This window comes from Pongo abelii, chromosome 4 (assembly GCF_028885655.2).
Source record: "Pongo abelii isolate AG06213 chromosome 4, NHGRI_mPonAbe1-v2.0_pri, whole genome shotgun sequence".
In the NCBI taxonomy this organism is placed as follows: Eukaryota; Metazoa; Chordata; class Mammalia; order Primates; family Hominidae; genus Pongo; species Pongo abelii.
In genome coordinates, this window is record NC_071989.2 from 117,369,949 (window position 1) to 117,390,370 (window position 20,422).

Below are 20,422 nucleotides of genomic sequence, written 5' to 3' on the forward strand. Positions count from 1 at the left end.
TAATTCCACTCCCTCAAAATGCATTCTGAATACTACCATCACTTCAATTTACACATCAAACAGTATGTTTATAGTATTACTCCAAAAAACCTTCAACAGCTCTTTTTTCCTAATGCTACGGCCTTAGTTTCACAAAGAAGCCATTTGCCTATCACTCTCACAATTTTTGCTGCAGTTGCACATTAACCCTCTGTCTTAAGGTACAATAGTTGAGAATACAGGTCCTGGTCAGCTTGCCTGGATTTGAATCTACCACTTATAAGCTATGAAAACCTCTCTATGCCTTTTTAGCCTCACATATCAGGTGAATACAACAACGGTATTTAATAGTTCACTGGGTTCATGTAAAGAGTGAGTTAATATATATAAAACATTTTAACAATGCCTGATAAATAATGAGCCATCAATAACTGTTAGCAAATCTTTTTTTAACATTTTTTTAAACTCAAATACATTTAGTTAGGATAAGCAACAGCCATTAAGTCCTGAATTTGATGTGCTACCTATATTTTCTTAATTTCCATTAACATGAATACGTAATGATTAAATTAAAAACATTGTGTACCACTTAATATATTTTACCCACTTTGGAAATAGTGACCTATAGAATAAAAAGTTAAATGTCTTTGAATAACACTTATAATTTACTGCTATCTGATCCCAGTACTTTCTTGCATCCAACTCATGAATGCTCTATTTCAAATAGTGTCCTCCAAGTGGACATTCTTGCCATCAGGAATATCTTTACAATCACTTCACCTTTTCCCCACTTCCAAGCACAGATCAGACTCTATTTCTTTCAAGACCTTCCTATATAAAATCATTTTTTTTGTTTTTTAATTATTTCATGAACTAGACTTCTTGTTTACTCAGTGCAGCTCACTACAACACAGCTGCTTCTTTAACATTGCAATTATTTTTCATAATAGTGCAGAGAAATCAAAGAAAATGGGTACTGAGAAAAGACAAATGGATGTGGAAATTAGGAGGTCACCACTGACATTAAAGAATATAGGGCCGGGTACGGTGGCTCATGCCTGTAATCCCAGCACTTTGGGAGGTCGAGGCAGGTGGATCACCTGAGGTCGGGAGTTCGAGACCAGCCTAAGCAACATGGAGAAACCTGGTCTCTACTAAAAATACAAAATTAGCTGGGTGTGGTGGCGCATGCCTGTAATCCCAGCTACTCAGGAGGCTGAGGCAGGAGAATCGCTTGAACCTGGGAGGTGGAGGTTGCAGTGAGCCGAGATGGTGCCATTGCACTCCAGCCTTGGCAACTAGAGCAACACTCCGTCTCAAAAAAGAAAGAAAGAAAGAAAGAAAAAAAAATTAGCCAGGCATGGTGGTGCACACCTGTAGTCCCAGCTACTCAGCAGGCTGAGGCAGGAGAATCGCTTGAACCCAAGAGGTGGAGGATGCAGTGAGCTGAGATTGCACCGCTGCACTCCAGCCTAGGTGACAAAGCGAGACTCTGTCTCAATAAAAAATAATACAGAAATAATATTAGGAATTGGATTTCAAGGCAGTAAGAAGAGTGGGTAGTGACAGAATAGAGGCAGTGGGTATGGAAAACTTTTTCTTAAAATTCAGCAGTAGAAAAGAAAATACAAACAGGCAAATAAAAGAGTGAGAAAAAGTAAAAGTTTTCTTCAAGACTGAGAAAAACTCAAGGTTGAGAGAGGGAAGCAACCTATGAGTAAGGACAATTAGATGAAGTGTCAGAAATAACTAGAGGCACAGAATGAGAGGGGCTACCTCTCTTCATTGAATAGGAAATTAAAAATACAAATAAATACTACTATCCCCTAATATGGAGAAGAGGAAAATAAGAAAATTCACATTTACATATTTTTAACTTCTACAGGAAACTAAGAAACGAAGCTAACCACTAGGAGTGACAGGAGTACATGGAAGGAAAAACAAAAAGGGAAAAGATTTAAAACTTACTTTTTAAGGAGTAAGCAACAGAACAAATAGGACACAAAAATGATCATGGAATAGTGAAGATCCATTTGTTCTAGATTTTAAAAGCAGGTGAGTGACATATTTAAAAGTTCTCAAAGTAAAAACTAAATTAAGTACTACTTTGATCTTCATATGATCCTTCACTGGTACTGACCCCTTTTAGCACCTATGAGTTGTATTTAAAAAGCAGACAACTATAATTTACTCAAATGTTACACTCTACACATTCAATTGTGAACTAAAAAAACTTCATATACAGAATGAAATTATAGACAAAATTTATGTGCAAATCCTAGGCAGAAATAAGCTATGGAAACATAAAACCAACCAAAAGTAATCTCTCATTCCACAATTCCCCAAGGTACTTGTTAGTTTGTTCTTCCTGGCATTTATCACAGCCACAAGAAACTCAACTACAGGAGCCTAGGAAAAAGTGAAATTTTAACTATTTTGTTATCTGACATAATCTAAACATTCTGGAACTTTTTACCACTATTAACACTGAACTGTAATGTAATACAGTGATACGAATGGACTATGTCCAAATATTTAAGTCTGCTTAATTTCATTAAGATGGCTATGATTTTTGAATTGTGCCTGCCTTTTGTCACTTTCTGGTCTTTTTCCTTAGTATCAGGTTATTGTAATCCCATGAACTCCCTAGCATATCTGCAGAACAAACACATTTATACCTAATGTGCTCCTTCCAAACTTCTATGAACTTGAAAACAAGATAAAAAGGTTTGCTAAAATGTCAGCACATATGGTTTAAGATCTGTGCCTTGGCTGCATATAGATGTTTTATTTGTTGGGGGTAGTACCAAGTTCTCAGAGAAACTCTTTCTTTGTGGCTCTCAGGTAACCTACACAGAACAGGAAAGGCGCTTAATTCAGCCTCACAATAATAAATATGTATATTTTGTCTTCTTCATAAAGCTAGTGAACCTTGTGGGAACAGGGACCATTATGATTTGTATTAACAGGGCGCCTGGAACAAAGTCTGGCACTTAAGATTTCAACAAATCCTTTAATATATCATATTGAAGTCAACTAAATGGCTAACAATCACTTTATTTCCCAACAACATCAACAAAATAAGTTGTCCCAACATTTTACCTTAAGTAAGGTTTTTTAATTTTAAGCAAAGTTAAGTCCTAAGGCCACAAAAATTCTGCAAGAAACCTCAAATGCTATAAGGAACGGACAGTAGATGGCATGCCTCTCTTCAGAGCAGTTAGGCCCAAGGTTAAGATGTGCTAGTATTGCTGAAAGTTTTTTAAACTCAAGATCTTGTCCTCAAACAGTTACTAAACTTCTCAGGGTATATTTCAAAAGAGCAGGGTACTAACCTTAGCTCTTTGGTCTAATTCTAAGTCTGGTAATTATATGCTGCCTATTAAAATTCCCCTTGGAGTCCTAATTTAATAAGGTGGTGCTCAGTTCCTGTCAAACAGCTCAGAGCAATGCTACTGGCTACAATGTTTATCCCACAGAGTGTAACATTTCAGATGTGATTAAGTGATCATTTAGAATTTTTCAGGGAAGAAGGAAATCATGAATTCATTAAAATACTTTTCTACTTAAAAAGAATATATAATTCATATTTTTAAAAAGTAGCCAAAGTTCCTGTATCTAAAAATGCTGGCCGGGTGTAGTGGCTCATGCCTGTAATCTCAACACTCTGGGAGGCTGAGGCAGGTGGATCACTTGAGGTCACGGGTTCAAGACCAGCATGACCAACATGGTGAAACCCCGTCTCTACTAAAAATACAAAAATTAGCTGGACATGATGGCACGCCTGTGGTCCCAGTTACTCAGAAGGCTGAGGCAGAAGAATTGCTTGAACCTAGGAGGCGGAGGTTGCAGTGAGCCGAGATCACGCCACTGCACTCCAGCCTGGGCAACATAGAGAAACTCTGTCTCGAAATAAATAAATAAATAAATAATAAAAAAATAAAAATGCCACAATGAACTTTAGTTATATTCTTGATTAGTTCTACTTTGGCTATTATAAGCATGACAAAAAAACTTTTCAAGTATATCAACTTTTTAAGCTTTACAAAGAAAACTCAAAGTTCACAGACCCAAATTAAGCAGCAGCTCTTATACTTTCCATCCAAAACCTGAGAAGACTAGCATCACCATTTCTCCAATCTACTAATACAAGAACTAGGGAGGATGACAATGAAACATCAGGGAGATGAACAAGGGCAAAATGAAACTAAATAGGAGTGTACAGCTATTAAATTCCAACCTTTAGCTGGCACCATATTAAAAAGGCACCCTGGCAACTATAATCCTTTGCAGGGAATTAGGGTAGAGGAACAGGAAACGGCAGCATAGAAACAGAGTTTCTGTTCAGAAATAGAATAATCTGTACAGAAAACTGTACAGACAGTTTGAGATCCTAAAACATATCTTAAGGCTGTGGATAAAAATATAAGTACAGTCCTAGGTAGAACCATTATCCTTTAGAATTTTTTTTTTTTTTTTTGTGAAAGCCAATTTCTTTTATTATTATTATTATTATTATTATACTTTAGGTTTTATGGTACATGTGTGCAATGTGCAGGTAAGTTACATATGTATACATGTGCCATGCTGGTGCGCTGCACCCACTAACTCGTCATCTAGCATTAGGTGTATCTCCCAATGCTATCCCTCCCCCCTCCCCCCACCCCACAACAGTCCCCGAAGTGTGATGTTCCCCTTCCTGTGTCCATGTGTTCTCACTGTTCAATTCCCACCTATGAGTGAGAATATGCGGTGTTTGGTTTTTTGTTCTTGCGATAGTTTACTGAGAATGATGATTTCCAATTTCATCCATGTCCCTACAAAGGACGTGAACTCATCATTTTTTATGGCTGCATAGTATTCCATGGTGTATATGTGCCACATTTTCTTAATCCAGTCTATCATTGTTGGACATTTGGGTTGGTTCCAAGTCTTTGCTATTGTGAATAATGCCGCAATAAACATACGTGTGCATGTGTCTTTATATGATTCTTTAAAACAAAACGAAACAAGAAACTTTTAAGTGTTTCCAGCATTTCAATGTGTCTTAAAGAATGATCCTAAAGTAGTTCCATCATTTTGGCATACCCTAACCACAGGCTCTGTAGTCAATACATTACTAGCAATTTAAAAGGACAAAGTTTCTATTAACTGTAAATGTTTTTTCCCATTTATATATTGTGTTTGTAAAAAAAAAAAAAAAAAAAAAAAATCTATCATTGTTCAGAATATTGACATCACTTAAGAAAAAAATTAAAAATCAAGAATAAGAATTACAAATAACTAAGAAAATACCTTATAACTATCAAAAGTCCAGGGTCCTTCAAGGCAAAGAATACATTTCTACAACTGACCACCTCCAAAACAAAGAAAATCAATTTAAAATCAAGGAGCCAGGAAGACTACCTTTCTCTAGGGGTTGGCAAACAATGTAACAATTTCATCAACTTCATCATAAGACATTATAACTGACTATAAAAAGCAAACAGAAGAGAGGTATTTATTTTGCCCAAAATGACAAAGGTATAGCCAAATTAAATGATTCTCCTTAAAGAAGAAAAAGTTTAACTGGAGGAAAAAAATACAAGCACCTTACACTTTCAAAAAAAATAAATTATCGAAGACTGTAAGTTTTGTCTTTCTTAAAAAATAGTAACCTAGAGGTATAATATTAGAGACTTGCAATCTATTTCAAAATCTTAGGGCTAAATGTGTTTTGGAATTTTGATATATATTTCCCAGATTTAGAACTACTACTTAACAAACCCCAACGTGGTCCAGGCCAGCACACAGTAATCAAACATAACTGTATTTCTGCAGTAAAATATACAAATATTTGAAAAAATACCCTCATTTCAATTCAGATCCAGATCTGCTTATCCAGGAAGTTAACATCAGGTCAGGCTTTGTGGCCAATTTCTGTTTTTAAAGTGTGGATACTGAATAAAAGACTGTGGGCTTGAACTGAAAAAAACTTTACCCTTAGCTTAAAAACAGTATATCATACAAAAATTACTTACTAACCCTTAAAGTTTACAGACTTTGACAGAGCAGCAGAAATTATATTTTAAATATTTTGTATAATAAATTACACATTCTGTATTATAGTAGCTTAATTCATATGTCCAAAGAAAATCAAATGAATTGTTTTATGACATGAATTAAAATGCATTCATATTTAAAATGGTAAATTTCTTCGTTTATAGTACTTTCTAGCTAAAAAAAACCCACACAATTATTTCTACCAGCTAATAAAATCTTGCAATTGCACTGTAATTGAGCACTATCAGGGGTGCAACTAGCTTACAAGGACTCATGAAAATCTGGACACTGGAGTAATGGAAATTCAGCAACTGAACAAAGAAATTCTCCATTTTTTTCTTTTTCTGTTGTCTTATGGTTTGGAAAAAAAAAAAAGATACAGATTTGTAAGAGCAATCAGAATGCTTATTATAAGTTTTATGTTGTGTTGAAAATAGCAAAGAATAGTGGTGAACAGTCTCTGGAATACCCAATTAGGTACTCAAAGTCCAGCTCTACCATTAAGTTGCTCTGTGACCTTAGGAAGTTATATAATGCTCTGTGCCTCAGTTTCCTTATTTAGAAACGACGGAAATAATGAACCTACCACACACAGTTGTTAATGAGAATTGAATGCTAACAAAAAATAAGTAAAAAATAAACTTAGTGATAGGAAGAGCCACAGGAAGAACAGATAAAGAGGGAAACAAGTGATATTAGTAACTACTGGCAATGTTAATGAAGTATTACCAGTCAATAATTTGTGATATTAATCACTTTTTAAACCCAGACTGGCTTAATGTAGGTTTTTTAAAAATACAATAAATGTTTATCTTACATTTTATTAATTGAAATACCATGAACTACTATAACATCTCTATCCCTTTATAATAATAATCATTATCTGAACTTACTTCTGTAAACTACTAAAAATCTCAAAAACATTTTTTTGTGAAAAATTCTAATGAGTAGTTTGCATGTATGGTTAGCATTCAGTACATAAAAATATTTGGTAAGTCAAAATGTCTAATTCCCTGATCACATCAAATAGCCCAACCATCAAACATGGTTCTAGAAAGAAACCACTTCATTTACTACACAATCTGAAAAAGTACTGGATGTGACCTTACCTATCTTCATCTTTGTCATAGAGTTGGTAATAATCTCCACAGCCATTCCAGAAGGGGTTATCCACTTCTTGCCTTCCTGCTGTGGCTCCACTTTCTGGTGTCACTTGGTTATTTTCTGTTTCCCTTTGTGTAATAACTCTTGAGTATGGTGGATCCAAGAACATACAGTCATGCTCTCCATCATATTCTTCACATTTTATTAAGAGGTCATCTGAGCCACTTTCCTCAACTTCCAAAGCCTCCCTCCATCTTTGAACACTTCTTTGTTTCGCCTCATGCCTATTAAAACCTGTTTCTTGGTCCACCTGGCTTGAACTGATCAGTTTTCTAACTTTTGGCCTCACTACCTGTTCAGGAGAACTTCCATGGTTCTTTTCCCTATCATTGGTATTTTGTTCACTACAAATACGCCCTGGACCGCAGGCTGAATCTTCAGGTGAATGTTCTGTCTGTCTTTCCTGGCTAGTATTATTTTGTTGTTTCGTACTAACCATTTCATCTTGAGAAGACCTCTGAATTTCCTGGCTATTCTGATGGACAAACTCAGTATCACCAGCAGAACTTTTCACTAATGGTACAGAATCTAACCCTTCAAACTCATCTCTTACTTCACAGTTAAATGAGGGAACTGGTGGTGAAAGACCAGTGTATGCCTCTGCCTCTCTGTTTTCCAACTCAAATAATGTATTGCCTAATGATTCCTGGTATCTACTACCTTCCACGACTTCTGCAGAAAGTTGAAGACGGTCATTATCTTCTCCATGTTTGCCATCTGGATCATAAGAGTCTGTATGAACCAATGCAATTCCATTTTGGACACCTGAAGCATTACAAGCTCCTGGAGTATACTCTCCCTCAGAGTGATTATGAAGATTTGTACTGCTTCCTAAGGTATCCCTGCCTTCCTCACTATGATGTACTGCAACAAAGGATTGACTGCTCTCAGTGGTTTGATTCAATGCTGAACCACAAGTGGGAATTTCTGTTTCACTTTTTTCAAATATAGGTTCGTTGGGTAAAGAAGAATCAACTTGATCCAAAGGACTGGAACCTTCATAAAAAACAAAAGAAAACATATTTTGAAGGATTAACTTAGATAAAATTTTATGTAATAACTATCACTTAAGCGGAAACCATACCAATTATTACTACTTGAATATATGAGTAAATTTATTTACCAAGCACTTCTATGCTCCTTAACTGAGAATGCAGACTGATTACTCTATGAGTTCATTTATGTCAATGTATAGCCTTTCACTATCATCTCCCTCACATGTCTTTGGCAGTTTTCTATCTAAATCCTAATATCTAATGCCTTCTGCAAGACATATAAAGGAGAAGCTCTTGAGAGGCTGTACAATGGGAAGCCTCTCGTAAGTGGAGTCTAGGGTAACCAATCTGCTTCCCAGTGATTTCCAAACTCACCTTCTTTATTACATGCAGGTAAAAACAACAACAAAACGAAAAACCTTCAAAAGTACTTATGACAGATATAATAACTATAGTTACAGATTTAAGAGAAATTAGACCCTATTGTGTTTTGTTGGCAATTCACAAAATTATATCTCAGTATCTAGACAGATTATAATTGAATTGTTATAATACATTTGTAATAAGTTTACTTTAGATGTGTTATAGTTATGACTGAAAAACAACAGAGATCAATATGTTGATTCTTGTCATAATTTAATTGTGAGAATTCTGAAACATGAGTAAAATCATATCTATAAATTACTTTAAGCATAACTATCTTGCATCACCACTAATAATAAAAAATGAAGACATTTGAGATTTGCTGGAATAAAAATTCATGAATTGTAAAATAACTGAAGTTCGGCCATGATATATGGTACGAAGGGTTCTTTTTTTTTTTTTTTTTTTTTTTTTTGAGACGGAGTCTTGCTCTGTGGCCCAGGCTGGAGTGGAGTGGAGTGGCTTGATCACGGCTCACTGCAAGCTCCGCCTCCCAGGTTCACGCCATTCTCCTGCCTCAGCCTCCCGAGTAGCTGGGAACGAAGGGTTCTTCAATGGGATGACCTTAGCTAGTAATTCAGATTCTTACATATGACAGCAAAAATAATCTAGAAATGTCTTGTCAAGTTTGCTTAGAACAAGAGGAAGAAGACAAATCCAGTCCAAAAATGTGCAATTATGGTACATGGATAGCTGCAAAATACTTTTTCAAAACCACTGAATAACTAAGAAATTTTAATTGAATAAGCCTTCCTTGTCGTTTGCATTTTGTAAAATGATGAAAAAATAAACAAGCCAAGTTAAATTTAGGATAAAATTAAAAGAAGAAAAGTTGGCCGGGCACAATGGCCCATGCCTGTAATCCCAGCACTTTGGGAGGCTGAGCTGGACGGATCACTTGAGGTCAGGAGTTCGAGACCAGCCTGGGCAACATGGCAAAACCCCATCTCTACCAAAAAATACAAGAATTAGGTGTGGAGGAGCATGCCTGTAGTCCCAGCTACTTGGGAGGCTGAAGCAGGAGAACCACTTGAACCCAGGAGGTGGAGGCTGCAGGGAGCCAAGATCACGCCACTGCACACCAGCGTGGCTGACAAAGCAAGCCTCCAGCTCAAAAAAAAAAAGAAAAAGAATGCCAGGCGTGGTGACTCACACCTGTAGTCCCAGCACTTTGGGAAGCCAGCCAAGGCAGGTGGATCACTTGAGAGGTCAGGAGTTTGAGATCAGCCTGGCCAACGTGGTGAAACCCTGTCTCTACTAAAAATACAAAAATTAGCTGGGTGCGGTGACAAACACCTGTAGTCCCAGCTACTAGGGAGGCTGAGGCACAAGAATTGTTTGAACCTGGGAGATGGAGGTTGCAGTGAGCCAAGACTGCACTACTGCACTCCATCCTGGGCAACAGAACGTGACTCCATCTCAAAAGAAAAAAAAAGAAGAAGAAAAGTTATTAAATATTATATGCAGGGAAAAAATATCTCTACTTGATCCACATTTTTAAAAATTTCAAAAAATTTATTTTTGATTCAAAGATGATTTCCTTTGGCTGGAGGTTATGACAATGTAATCACTACTATGACAGTGTAGTTATATTTTAATGATTGGCTGTATTCCATTTTCTTCTACATTTAAATATATACATCATTAATATTAAATTCAATAAGACTTTCAAAATAGAATTTCTTGATAGGAAGTGTGCTGCATTTACACTCACAGACATGCATAATACCCACCCAAAAATTTAATTATAAGACCATTTCCTATATAACTATTAATAACCTTTAAATAATTATATGTTACACACCTGAGGAATTTTCCTTTGGAACATCATCTAGTTCCAACACTTCATAGTCATCACCAGCCCGACCTAAGCTTCTTTCATGCCTGGTCATACATGGTTTAAAACTGACATAAGCATGTCTTCTTCCATATCTCCTGCCTGTAATTGTCTGATACCCTCCTGCTGGTTTGGGCCAGACAGCCTTACCAGATTCTTGGTCCATTGCTGAAAAAAGAGTTAAAAAATTAAAACAGGAACAGCAATGAGCTTTATTCTGGCAACCTGTTGGGGAAAACTACTTCAGTTTATATTTTATTATTTATCAAATCATATGCTTCTGAACATGAAGTGTACCTTATTAGTACTATAAAACATTATTCTTCACACACTAGAAAATTAAATATGAAGTACTATATAATAAGAGTTAGTGGCCTCTTCCCTTCAAAAAATATGTTTTAAAATTTGGTTTCTTTAAGGTATTTCAGATTTTTATAATGAAACCTATCAAAAAATATTTTTCATATGCCAAATTATTATACTGCCAAAGCTCTTTACGGATTGGAGATCTTCCAAATTAAGTACCTTATATATTATATTAATATAAGTGCTCAATACATATTTGATGAGTCAGTTACTAGCATTATGATATGATGGTTTCAATTACTTTAAGCATGAAAACATTTATGTCAAAGATAACAAATAACCTCTTTAAATGGTATCTGTACCATGAAGAATCAACTAGACCACAATAAATATGTTCCAAAGATTAACGTCAGATAAAACTATCCAAAAGAAAACAGCAATGAGCCAGGTCAAACACATACTACCCTGCCTTCAAAACTACCAATAAATGGTATATGTTATGTTAAGAAAAGCCATCAACATTTACATGACTTGACTATTAGGTTTTGATGACTGAAGGGTATACAGTATTAAACAGCAGCAACTTTCACTAAGTAGTACATTATTATACACACACATATATATTAAGTGTAAGTTTGCTTAGTCAATTATATATTACATGTACTACACAGCAACTAAACAAAATATTTTCTCACAGCATATGGTATAGTCAATAAATACAACAGTTGCTGGGCATGGTGGCCCACGCCTGTAATCCCGGTACTTTGGGAGGCTGAGGCAGTCGGATCACTTGAGGCCAGGAGTTCGAGATCAGCCTAGCTAACATGGCGAAACCCCGTCTCTACTAAAAATACAAAAATTAGCCGGACGTGGTGGCACATGTCCATAATTCCAGCTACTCAGGAGGCTGAGGCATGAGAATCACTTGAACCCAGGAGGCGGAGGTTGGAGTGAGCCAAGACTGTGCCACTGCACTCCAGCTTGGGTGACAGTTCGAGACTCCATCTCAAAAAAAAATAAATAAATGAATGAATGAATGAATGAAACAGTTACATAATTTCTTAGTTGCATTAAAATAAGAAATGTAATCACTTCCAAGAAGGAAACAGAAACAAACATGTATTTATAATACACGCACATATCAAGTATAAATAATATCAAGTGTTACACTTATTTAATCCCGTCAGTAATCTTGAGGTGGATATTGTATTCTATTTTAAAAATTGAAAAATTAAAGTTAAAATTAAGTGTTGGATAACTTGTCTAATAATCCAGAAGTATGACTCCAGAACCAATGCCCTTAACAATTCTACCAAAAGAATAGTCTCCAAACTGGAAAGCATAAAGCTTTCCAAGCTAAATGGGTATGGAAAGAAAATACCAGAATTTCTATTTTTACCTATCAAAAACTAGAAACTAAGCTTTACAAATATTCAATATATGGATCAAAACCAGCCTTTAGTAAGACCACAGGTCAGATGATCACATGTCACTTACTGGTACTCAAGGTACCCAGAGGGAAAAACAAGATGTACCCAATGTAGAAGAACTGACTTTCCTTACCTGCTGGCTCCTTTTCAGTGTACTGTGACATATATGGCAGCGTCTGTGTGACCAGTTCAGTAGAATTATAGATGTGATTTAGTTTTTATTCACACTATGGATAAGCCGCAAAAGATTCCTACAAAGAAACAATGAATTGAACAATATATTATTAAAAGCACAAAAATAGCAAAACTGATACTTCTGCTCCTCTTAGTGAAGTCTTATATAAAACTTAGAAAAACACAATGTGATGTAGCCAGCATGGCGGCAAATGCCTGTGATCCACCCTAGATTACAGCACTTTGGCAGGTCAAGGCGAGCAAATCAGTTTGAGCTCAGGAATTCGAGACCAACCTGGCCAGCATGGTGAAAGCCTGTCTATGCAAGAAATACAAAAATTAGCTAGGCATGGTGGTGCACACCTGTAGTCCCTTGGGAGGCTGAGGTGGGAAGATTGCTTGAGCCCGGGAGGTGGAAGCTGCAGTGAGCCAAGATCATGCCACTGCACTCCAGGCCTGGGTGACAGAGTGAGATCCCGTCCCAAAAATAAATAAATAAAAACAAGAAAAATACAACATGATTTGACAAGCCAATCAAAAATCCTTAGAAATACCAAAATGGCTATGTGAAATACAGATTTACATCTGCTCTTGATAAACCTTGCTTAAGTATATATCATCCTTAAGACTGCCAATTACAACAACACATACATAATTTATAAGTAAACAAACAAAAATATTAGAAGTATTGACTCAGGTATGTAACCAAACTATCTGGGAGTCTACTACACTGTGCTATCATTGCTTCTCTGTCAAGCAGTAAAGTTCCTTTAGCCCTGGAACTGCTAAAAGGTAACTGTAAGAATACAAACTTCATTTTTTAAAAATGTGTAATGGCTTATAACAATTAATAATTAATGTGTGTAAATAATGATGTATTTATTCTTTGCAATAGTCAATTGATCAGATAATTTAATCCCAAATAAGAACTTATTTTCAATCAGGAAAAACTACAATTTATCATGGAACAAATACAAAAAGAACTTCTGTTTTGAAATTAATGCATTTATTTACTATTTGAAAAGTACTATTCGAGAAGTTGCAACCTGTGGTTCTTTTGAAAGTTTGGTTAAGTTTTTTATTTAAACATCTTATTTATTTAAACACTTGAGCTACTGCTGATTGCTCATCATTAATGCAATAGCTCTGCAAATGACTTTAATTGTATATGCTACCTGTCTAATCACAGACAGACATATATTAACATACGTAAGAGTACAAACCCACATTCACCCATATAAATTATAAATTCAGTAACAAGTTATGATCCTTTAAAGTATCTGAATCAAAAGAGGCTATTAGCAACAGCTAAAGAGAAAAAGAATATAAAAATAATAATAATTTTAACATACTGGCAAAAACATAGGGCTAATTAACAGTGTTTTAATTTTTTTTTTTTTTTTTTGAGACCGAGTCTTGCTCTGTCGCCGAGGCTGGAGTGCAGTGGCTTGATCTCGGCTCACCGCAACTTCCACCTCCCGGGTTCAAGTGATTCTCCTGCCTCAGCCTCCCAGTAGCTGGGACTATAGGCGCGTGCCACCATGCCCGGCTAATTTTTGTATTTTTAGTAGAGACAGGGTTTCATCATATTGGTCAGGCTGGTCTCAAACTCCTGACCGCGTGATCCACCCGCCTTGGCCTCCCAAAGTGCTGGGATTACAGGCATGAGCCACAGTGCCTGGCCGAAATGTGGGTTTTATTCTGAGATGGAAAACCATCGAAGTTCTGACCACAGAAGAGTTATTTGACTTCTGTTTTAAGAAGAACGCTCTGGCTACTGTGTTGAATAGCATGAAGGGGAATGAGGTCAAAAGCAGGGAGCACTGTTAAAAAGCTATCAAAATAATACTGGCAAGAGATCATAGTGGTTTGGACCAGGGTTAAAATAAAGATGGTAAGAAATGACCAGATTCTGGACATATTGTAAAAACAGATTCAACAAAATTTACTAATATAGGATATGAAAGAAGGTCAAGGTTGACTCCAGGTTTTACAGGCTGGACAATGGGAAAAATGGAGTAAATTTCAACTAATGTAGGAAAAATTGTGGAAGAGGCAGATTTGAAGAAAATATATTCAGTTCAGTTTTGGATGAATTAAGTTTGAGATATCTATTAGACATTCAAGTGGAAATATTAAATAGGAGTCTGGAGTTGACTGAAGAATTATGAGCTGTTAGTATAATTTGGGAGTTGTCAGTGTATAGATTATACCAAAACAGGTATGAACTTGGATGAGATCTCTAGGTGTACATGGAGAAGTAAAGTTAAGCCCTGAGAAAATCAAATATGAAGAGGCCAGGGAAAAAGAAGCAGAGATTGAGTATCCCTTTTCCAAAATGCTTGGAACCAGAAGTGTTTCGGATTTGGGATTTTTTCAAATCTTTGAATATTTGCATATACATAATGAGATATCGTGGGGATGACATCCAAGTCTAAACAGAAAATTCACGTGTTTCTTACACATCTTACACACACAGTCTGAAAGTAATTTTATACAATGCTTTTAATAATTGTGTGCATGAAACAAAGCTTCTGTTAAGTACTGATGTGTGGAATGTTAAACTTACAGTGTCATATTGGCAGTAAAAATGTTTCAGATTTTGGGGCCAGGTGCAGTTCCTCACACCTGTAATCCCAGCACTTTGGAAGGCCAAGGCAAGCAATCACCTGAGGTCAGTGAGACTCTGTCTCAAAAAAAAAAAAAAAGTTTCAGATTTTGGAGCATTTTTCAAATGTTAAATTTCTGAATTAGGGATGCTTAACCTATACCAGAAAAAATAACAGAGAGGGCAGTGAGAGAAAAGAAAAGTCCTGAAGTGTGAATGCCAGGTGAAGAAAGTGTTTTAGGCAGAACTGATCGTGCCAAAAGTTAAAGTATGATGAAGGCCTATCACTGACCACTTAGCAACATGGAGGATAATGGCGAATGGCGGCACCTTTGGTAGCATGGTTGGTGCAAATACCTGATAGGAATGCTGCTAAAGAGAGGAAAGGAATTGGAAACAGTACAGAAATCATGGAAATCACCCTGTTTCTTAAACTTTTCTTTAACATGATTCCACTTTTTTTCTTAAAGATACTCTTCGGAGCCGTCTAACATCCTGATGTAAATTTAGTCTACCTGTTTTCAAGGGCTATTACTCAGCTACTTCTGTGGAAATCTTTTGATTGTACTACCCGTTCAGGTAAGCACCCTACTTTGAATTCCATGTTTTTATCATTTTTTTTTTCCTTTACTGGAAGATCCTCAAATAATGGTTTCAACAAGTATATGTTGGAGGCAAACACTGAGTCCTCGGACATCTGAAAATACTATCTCCCTCATACTTTAGTACAGTTCAAGACAAAATCATTTTTTCTAAACTCTGAAAGGCACTGTGTCCTGTCTATTGATTTATCCTCATTCTGTAGAAACACCAAATTCTTCTGTCTGGAATATTTAGGGTCTTATCTAAATAGCTGGTATTCTATAATTTCACAAAGACTTGTTTGGGGCAGGCCATGTTTAAACTTTCCCTACACAGCATTGGAAGAGCTATTTTAATTTAGAGACTCTTGTACATGTCTCAAATACATCTTTTTCCTTACTACTTTTTCTTTATTTGGCCCAAATGGGTTAATCATTTGTCTATAAACTTTTCTTTCATATTTTCACTCTACAGACTGGGAGATTTCACTCATTTTTACTTCTTTCACTTAGCCTTTCCTTATTCTCTTAGCCTGTCATTACTCTCTGCAACAATCTTTTTAATTTCTCATACTTTCTTATTCTGTGATTCTTTATTATTTAATAGTGGTTCTTGTTTTATGAATATAGACTAGAATCTCTCTGTAGATACTAATTATTTCTATTTAATCCGAGACCTCTATATTCCATCTACCACAGTGTTATCTCATTTCTATCTCTAAGTATAAAAAATAAGAAAAAGAGCAAAACAGGGAAGAGATAAGTAGGGAATAAAGACCATAGCTAGGGTCAAGATTAAAATGATTAATCAGTCCAAATTTGTAGCTAAGGTAAATTGGGAACACCTAGTTTTTCTCTAAATAGACATTTCCTTTGCTGATTGGTTGTCTGCTCCGTGTACTATTCACCTAACATGTTTATAACAGACTTCTCTCTACTTGTGACAATTAGTCACTTCAAACAATTCGGGGTTTTTACATACTTCTTACTAATACTAAAACAAATATATAAACGTGTTGCTAAGAATTAAATGAGTCAATCAAGGATGTATTAATTTCTAGATCTCTCAATTATTAACCTAGAAGTAATCACTTTATCATTTCAACCAGGATATTATGCCAACAGCTCTGGACAGACAATAGGAATCATCTTTACAGAATGCAAGGAAGAACATGGACATGCGAGGTACACTTCTCACAGTAAACTAGTGAATTTAAAGACAAAGGCCTTGTTTATTTTTTATTTACATACACTTTGTCTAGTACATTGTCTGACAGTATATTTAAACAGTTACTGAACAAATGAATGAATGAATGAGATAATTCTGTGCTCCTTTCTCTGATGGAAATGTGGTCATATAATGGAAAAAGAGGGCTAAGTATTTGGGCACACATGGATTCAAACTTCATTTAGGCAAGTTAATAAACTGCTCTCAGTATTAGAGCCCTCTCTTGTGACTTGTTTCTAATGAAGACAGTGTGATGGATGTGACTGTGTGTGATGTGCAAGAATAGGGTAATAAAAGGAATGTGGCTTCCTTAATTTCCCTGCTCACTCTTTCTGGAAGAAACCAGCTGTCACATCATGATATCACTCAAGTAGACCCATGGAAAGCCCACATGGTGAAATACTGACTGTTCCTGACAAAATCCACAAAAAACTAAGGTCTTCCGGCAACAGCCACATGGATGAGCAACCTGGAAAGCAGGTATCTCAGCCCTAGTGCATCACCCTTCAGATGACTGCAGTCCCAGCCTACATTTGACTGCAACCTCTTGAGAGCCTTGAACCAAAATCAGCAACCAGGCTGCTCCTGAATTTCGAACCCATAGAGACTGTGTGATGATAAATTTCTGAGTTGCTATGTCCACTGCAGGACAAGAAGTTATTCTCTTATCCTGCAACAGGTAACAAATACAAACAATGTAAATTAAAATGAAGATTTAGGCACAAGGAGAGAAAAATCAGCTAAACTTCCAGAAGAAGGGTTTCAACTGATAGCGTGAATCTACACCCTTATGACTCATCTGCTGGGAGCCACAAATAACTCACTTTTAAAGTATCTTTTCTAGAAAAAAAAGGTTGAGAATCAAATACAATTTGATCCTTACTTGAAGGAGAAGTCTTGGTTACTCTTCCAAGTCCATTAGAATATTTATTTTTTATTCTCTCATATTTATATTTACATATATGCCTCTAAAATGCCCTAAAAACATTTAAAATTCCTCTTAAATCAGTCTTCTATAATTACCTACCCTGCATTTCCTTTTAGTGAATGAATTCCTTAGACACACGGAATTTTGATAATTTACACCTATTATCACAACTGAGATATAAATTAACAACTACAAACTTTATGACAAAATGCATTTATGACAAACTATGACAAATGTTATTAGAAAGCTATTTTACATTCCCCAAACAAATCCATGTTGGTCACAATACATTAACCCTTTTATATCTCATTAGATTATTCTTTTATCTATGTTCATGAGAAATATTGGCTTAAAATGGTCTTGTCATGCTTTTGTCAGGTTTTCCTATCAAGATTATACTAAAGTCATAAAATATGCAAATAAATCTTTCTATCTTCTTCTTGTTCTCTAGAAAAGTCTGTGTAAACCCAGGATTATATCTTACTTAAATGTGAGGCTGATTTGCCAGTGAAGCCATCGGGTCTAGGATTTTCTTTGTGGAAAGGTTTTTGATAAATTCAACTACCTTAATGGACACAGAACAACTCAGATTTTCTATTTCTTTATATGTCAGCTGAGTAAACTGTGTTTTTCAGGGATTATGATCTTTCATTCAAGGTGTCAAATGTATTATCAAGTTGTACATAATTCCCTTTCATTAACAATTTAATATAGAGAGGATCTGTAGTGATGTCTCTTTTTTTCATCCCTGTTACTAGTAATTTGTGTTTTCTCTCATTTTTCTTAATCAGGTCATTACAGGTTTTCATTTTTTAAAAGTTTTCTTAACTAATTGACTGTAAAACTGTCCTGTTTCATTGATTTCTTCTTTTATACTATTTCCTTCTTTTTACTTCCTTGGGTTTAATTCATTGCTCCCTTGAGATAAGAGCTTAGACTACTGATTGTTAACCTTTGTTCTTTACTAATTTATACATCTAAAGCATAAAGTTACCTCTAAGCATTGCTTCAGCTGTATTCCAAAAGTTCTGATATGTATTATTTTTATTATTTTTCAGTTAAAATGTTTTCTAATTTCCACAATGACTTTGTTTTTCATCCACAGGCTACTCAGAAGTGTCTTGCTTAATTTCCAAATATTTGCAGCCTATTTTTTTGTTGTTGTTATTGGGTTGTAATAGAATTCTACAGTGATCAGAAAACATGCATTGTATGATTTAAATTCTTTGAAGATTAATGATACTACTTTATGACCCAGAATATTTTTGCAAATGTCCCATATGCACTTAAAAATAATGTAAAACCTTCAGTTGTTGAACATAATGTTCTATAAATGTCAATTAGGTTAAGCTGATTAATCATACCATTCAAATTTCCTATTCCTTTACTAATACTTTTTTTAATCTTATTGTTCTACCAGTTACTTTGAATGTATTTAAAATCTCCAGTTAGGAATACAGATCTACCTTTCTTTTAGCTATTTTAGCTTCTGTCTTACATATTTGGAAGCTGTGTTACTATGTGAAAACGTATTTAGAATTATGTCTTCTTGATAAATTGGCCCACTTACCATGATTTTTTTTTCTCTTATCTCTCATAACACTTCTCTCCTTAAGTCTATTTTGGCTGGTATTAATATAGCCACATCAGCTTTCTTTTGGTATTTGCAACAATATTGATTCCATCTTTTCATTTTACCTGTGCCTTTACTTGTAAAGTGCTTTTCTTATAAACAGAATACAGGTAGGTCTTACTCACTTATATATAATGTCTGATAATCTTTCTCTTTTTGTTAGAATATTTAATCCATTCACATTTAACATAATTACCAATGTAGTCTGGTTTAAATCTACCATCTTGCTATTATTTTCAATCATCTCACCTGTCCTTTGTTCCTTTATTCCTCCTTTCTTGAATTCCTTGGTAATTATAATTTTTTTATTATTCCATTTCATCTGCTAGCTTTTTTGATACATCCTTTAAGATATCATTATCTTAGTGGTTTTCCTAGAAATTACAAAATGTATCCTTGATGTATGCTGGATGATATTTCCTAGAAGCTCTAAATAACTTACCTTTCTCTAATGAGTATTTTAAGTTTTCTTTTGGCAGGCAATTATATTGCAAGTAGATTGTCTTAACATCATAGAAGTCTGGTTTTGGTTTATGTTTGGGCAAGTCCATTTCAGCTTGTCCTTATATCAAAGTGTAACCTACACTCTTACTGTCTACTTCAAACTACAGATGCTCCTGGACTTACAATGGGGTTATGCCCTGACAAATCCACTGTAAAATGAAAATATCATTAAGTTGAAAATGCATTTAAGACCCTACTAAACCCATTGTAAAGTTGAAAAATCATAAACGAAACCAGTTGAGCACTGTCTGTAGTTCTTTTACCAGGTCCCAAAAAAGGCAAGAAACTCACATAACAGTTTAACTCCTCCATGTCCATGGTTGTTATCTTCATATAGCTCACCCTACATGTAAGCCCCACCAAACATTATCAAGACTGTTTCAAATACCCAATAATCTTCAATATCCCTTTCTGAAAATGTCTACTTATTCCATTTCTATGCCTCCAACTGTCTGATGTTCCTTTAGCCTAAATAACATATTTTAACATTTGTTATGAGTCTGCTGGTGACAACTTCCCTCTCTGCTTCTGTCTAAAACTGTCTTTGTTTTTGAAGGATATTCAAATGAGAATAGTATTCTACATTAGAT

General features: G+C 35.3%; 1 protein-coding gene across 4 annotated transcripts in view; it reads right to left on the bottom strand.

The window, feature by feature from the left end:
* PJA2 (praja ring finger ubiquitin ligase 2) overlaps positions 1-20,422 on the bottom strand; it is a 71,107-nt gene that overhangs the window by 32,068 nt on the left and 18,617 nt on the right. For 2 of the 4 annotated variants that reach the window (XM_054554994.2, XM_063723848.1), the window contains 4 exons: positions 14,920-15,036; positions 12,310-12,427; positions 10,408-10,608; positions 7,131-8,181 (listed from right to left, as the gene is read on the bottom strand). In XM_054554994.2, coding sequence (XP_054410969.2) covers positions 7,131-8,181; positions 10,408-10,608; positions 12,310-12,340 — 1,283 coding nt within the window. In that variant the 5' untranslated portion in view covers positions 12,341-12,427; positions 14,920-15,036. 4 annotated transcript variants of the gene reach the window in all.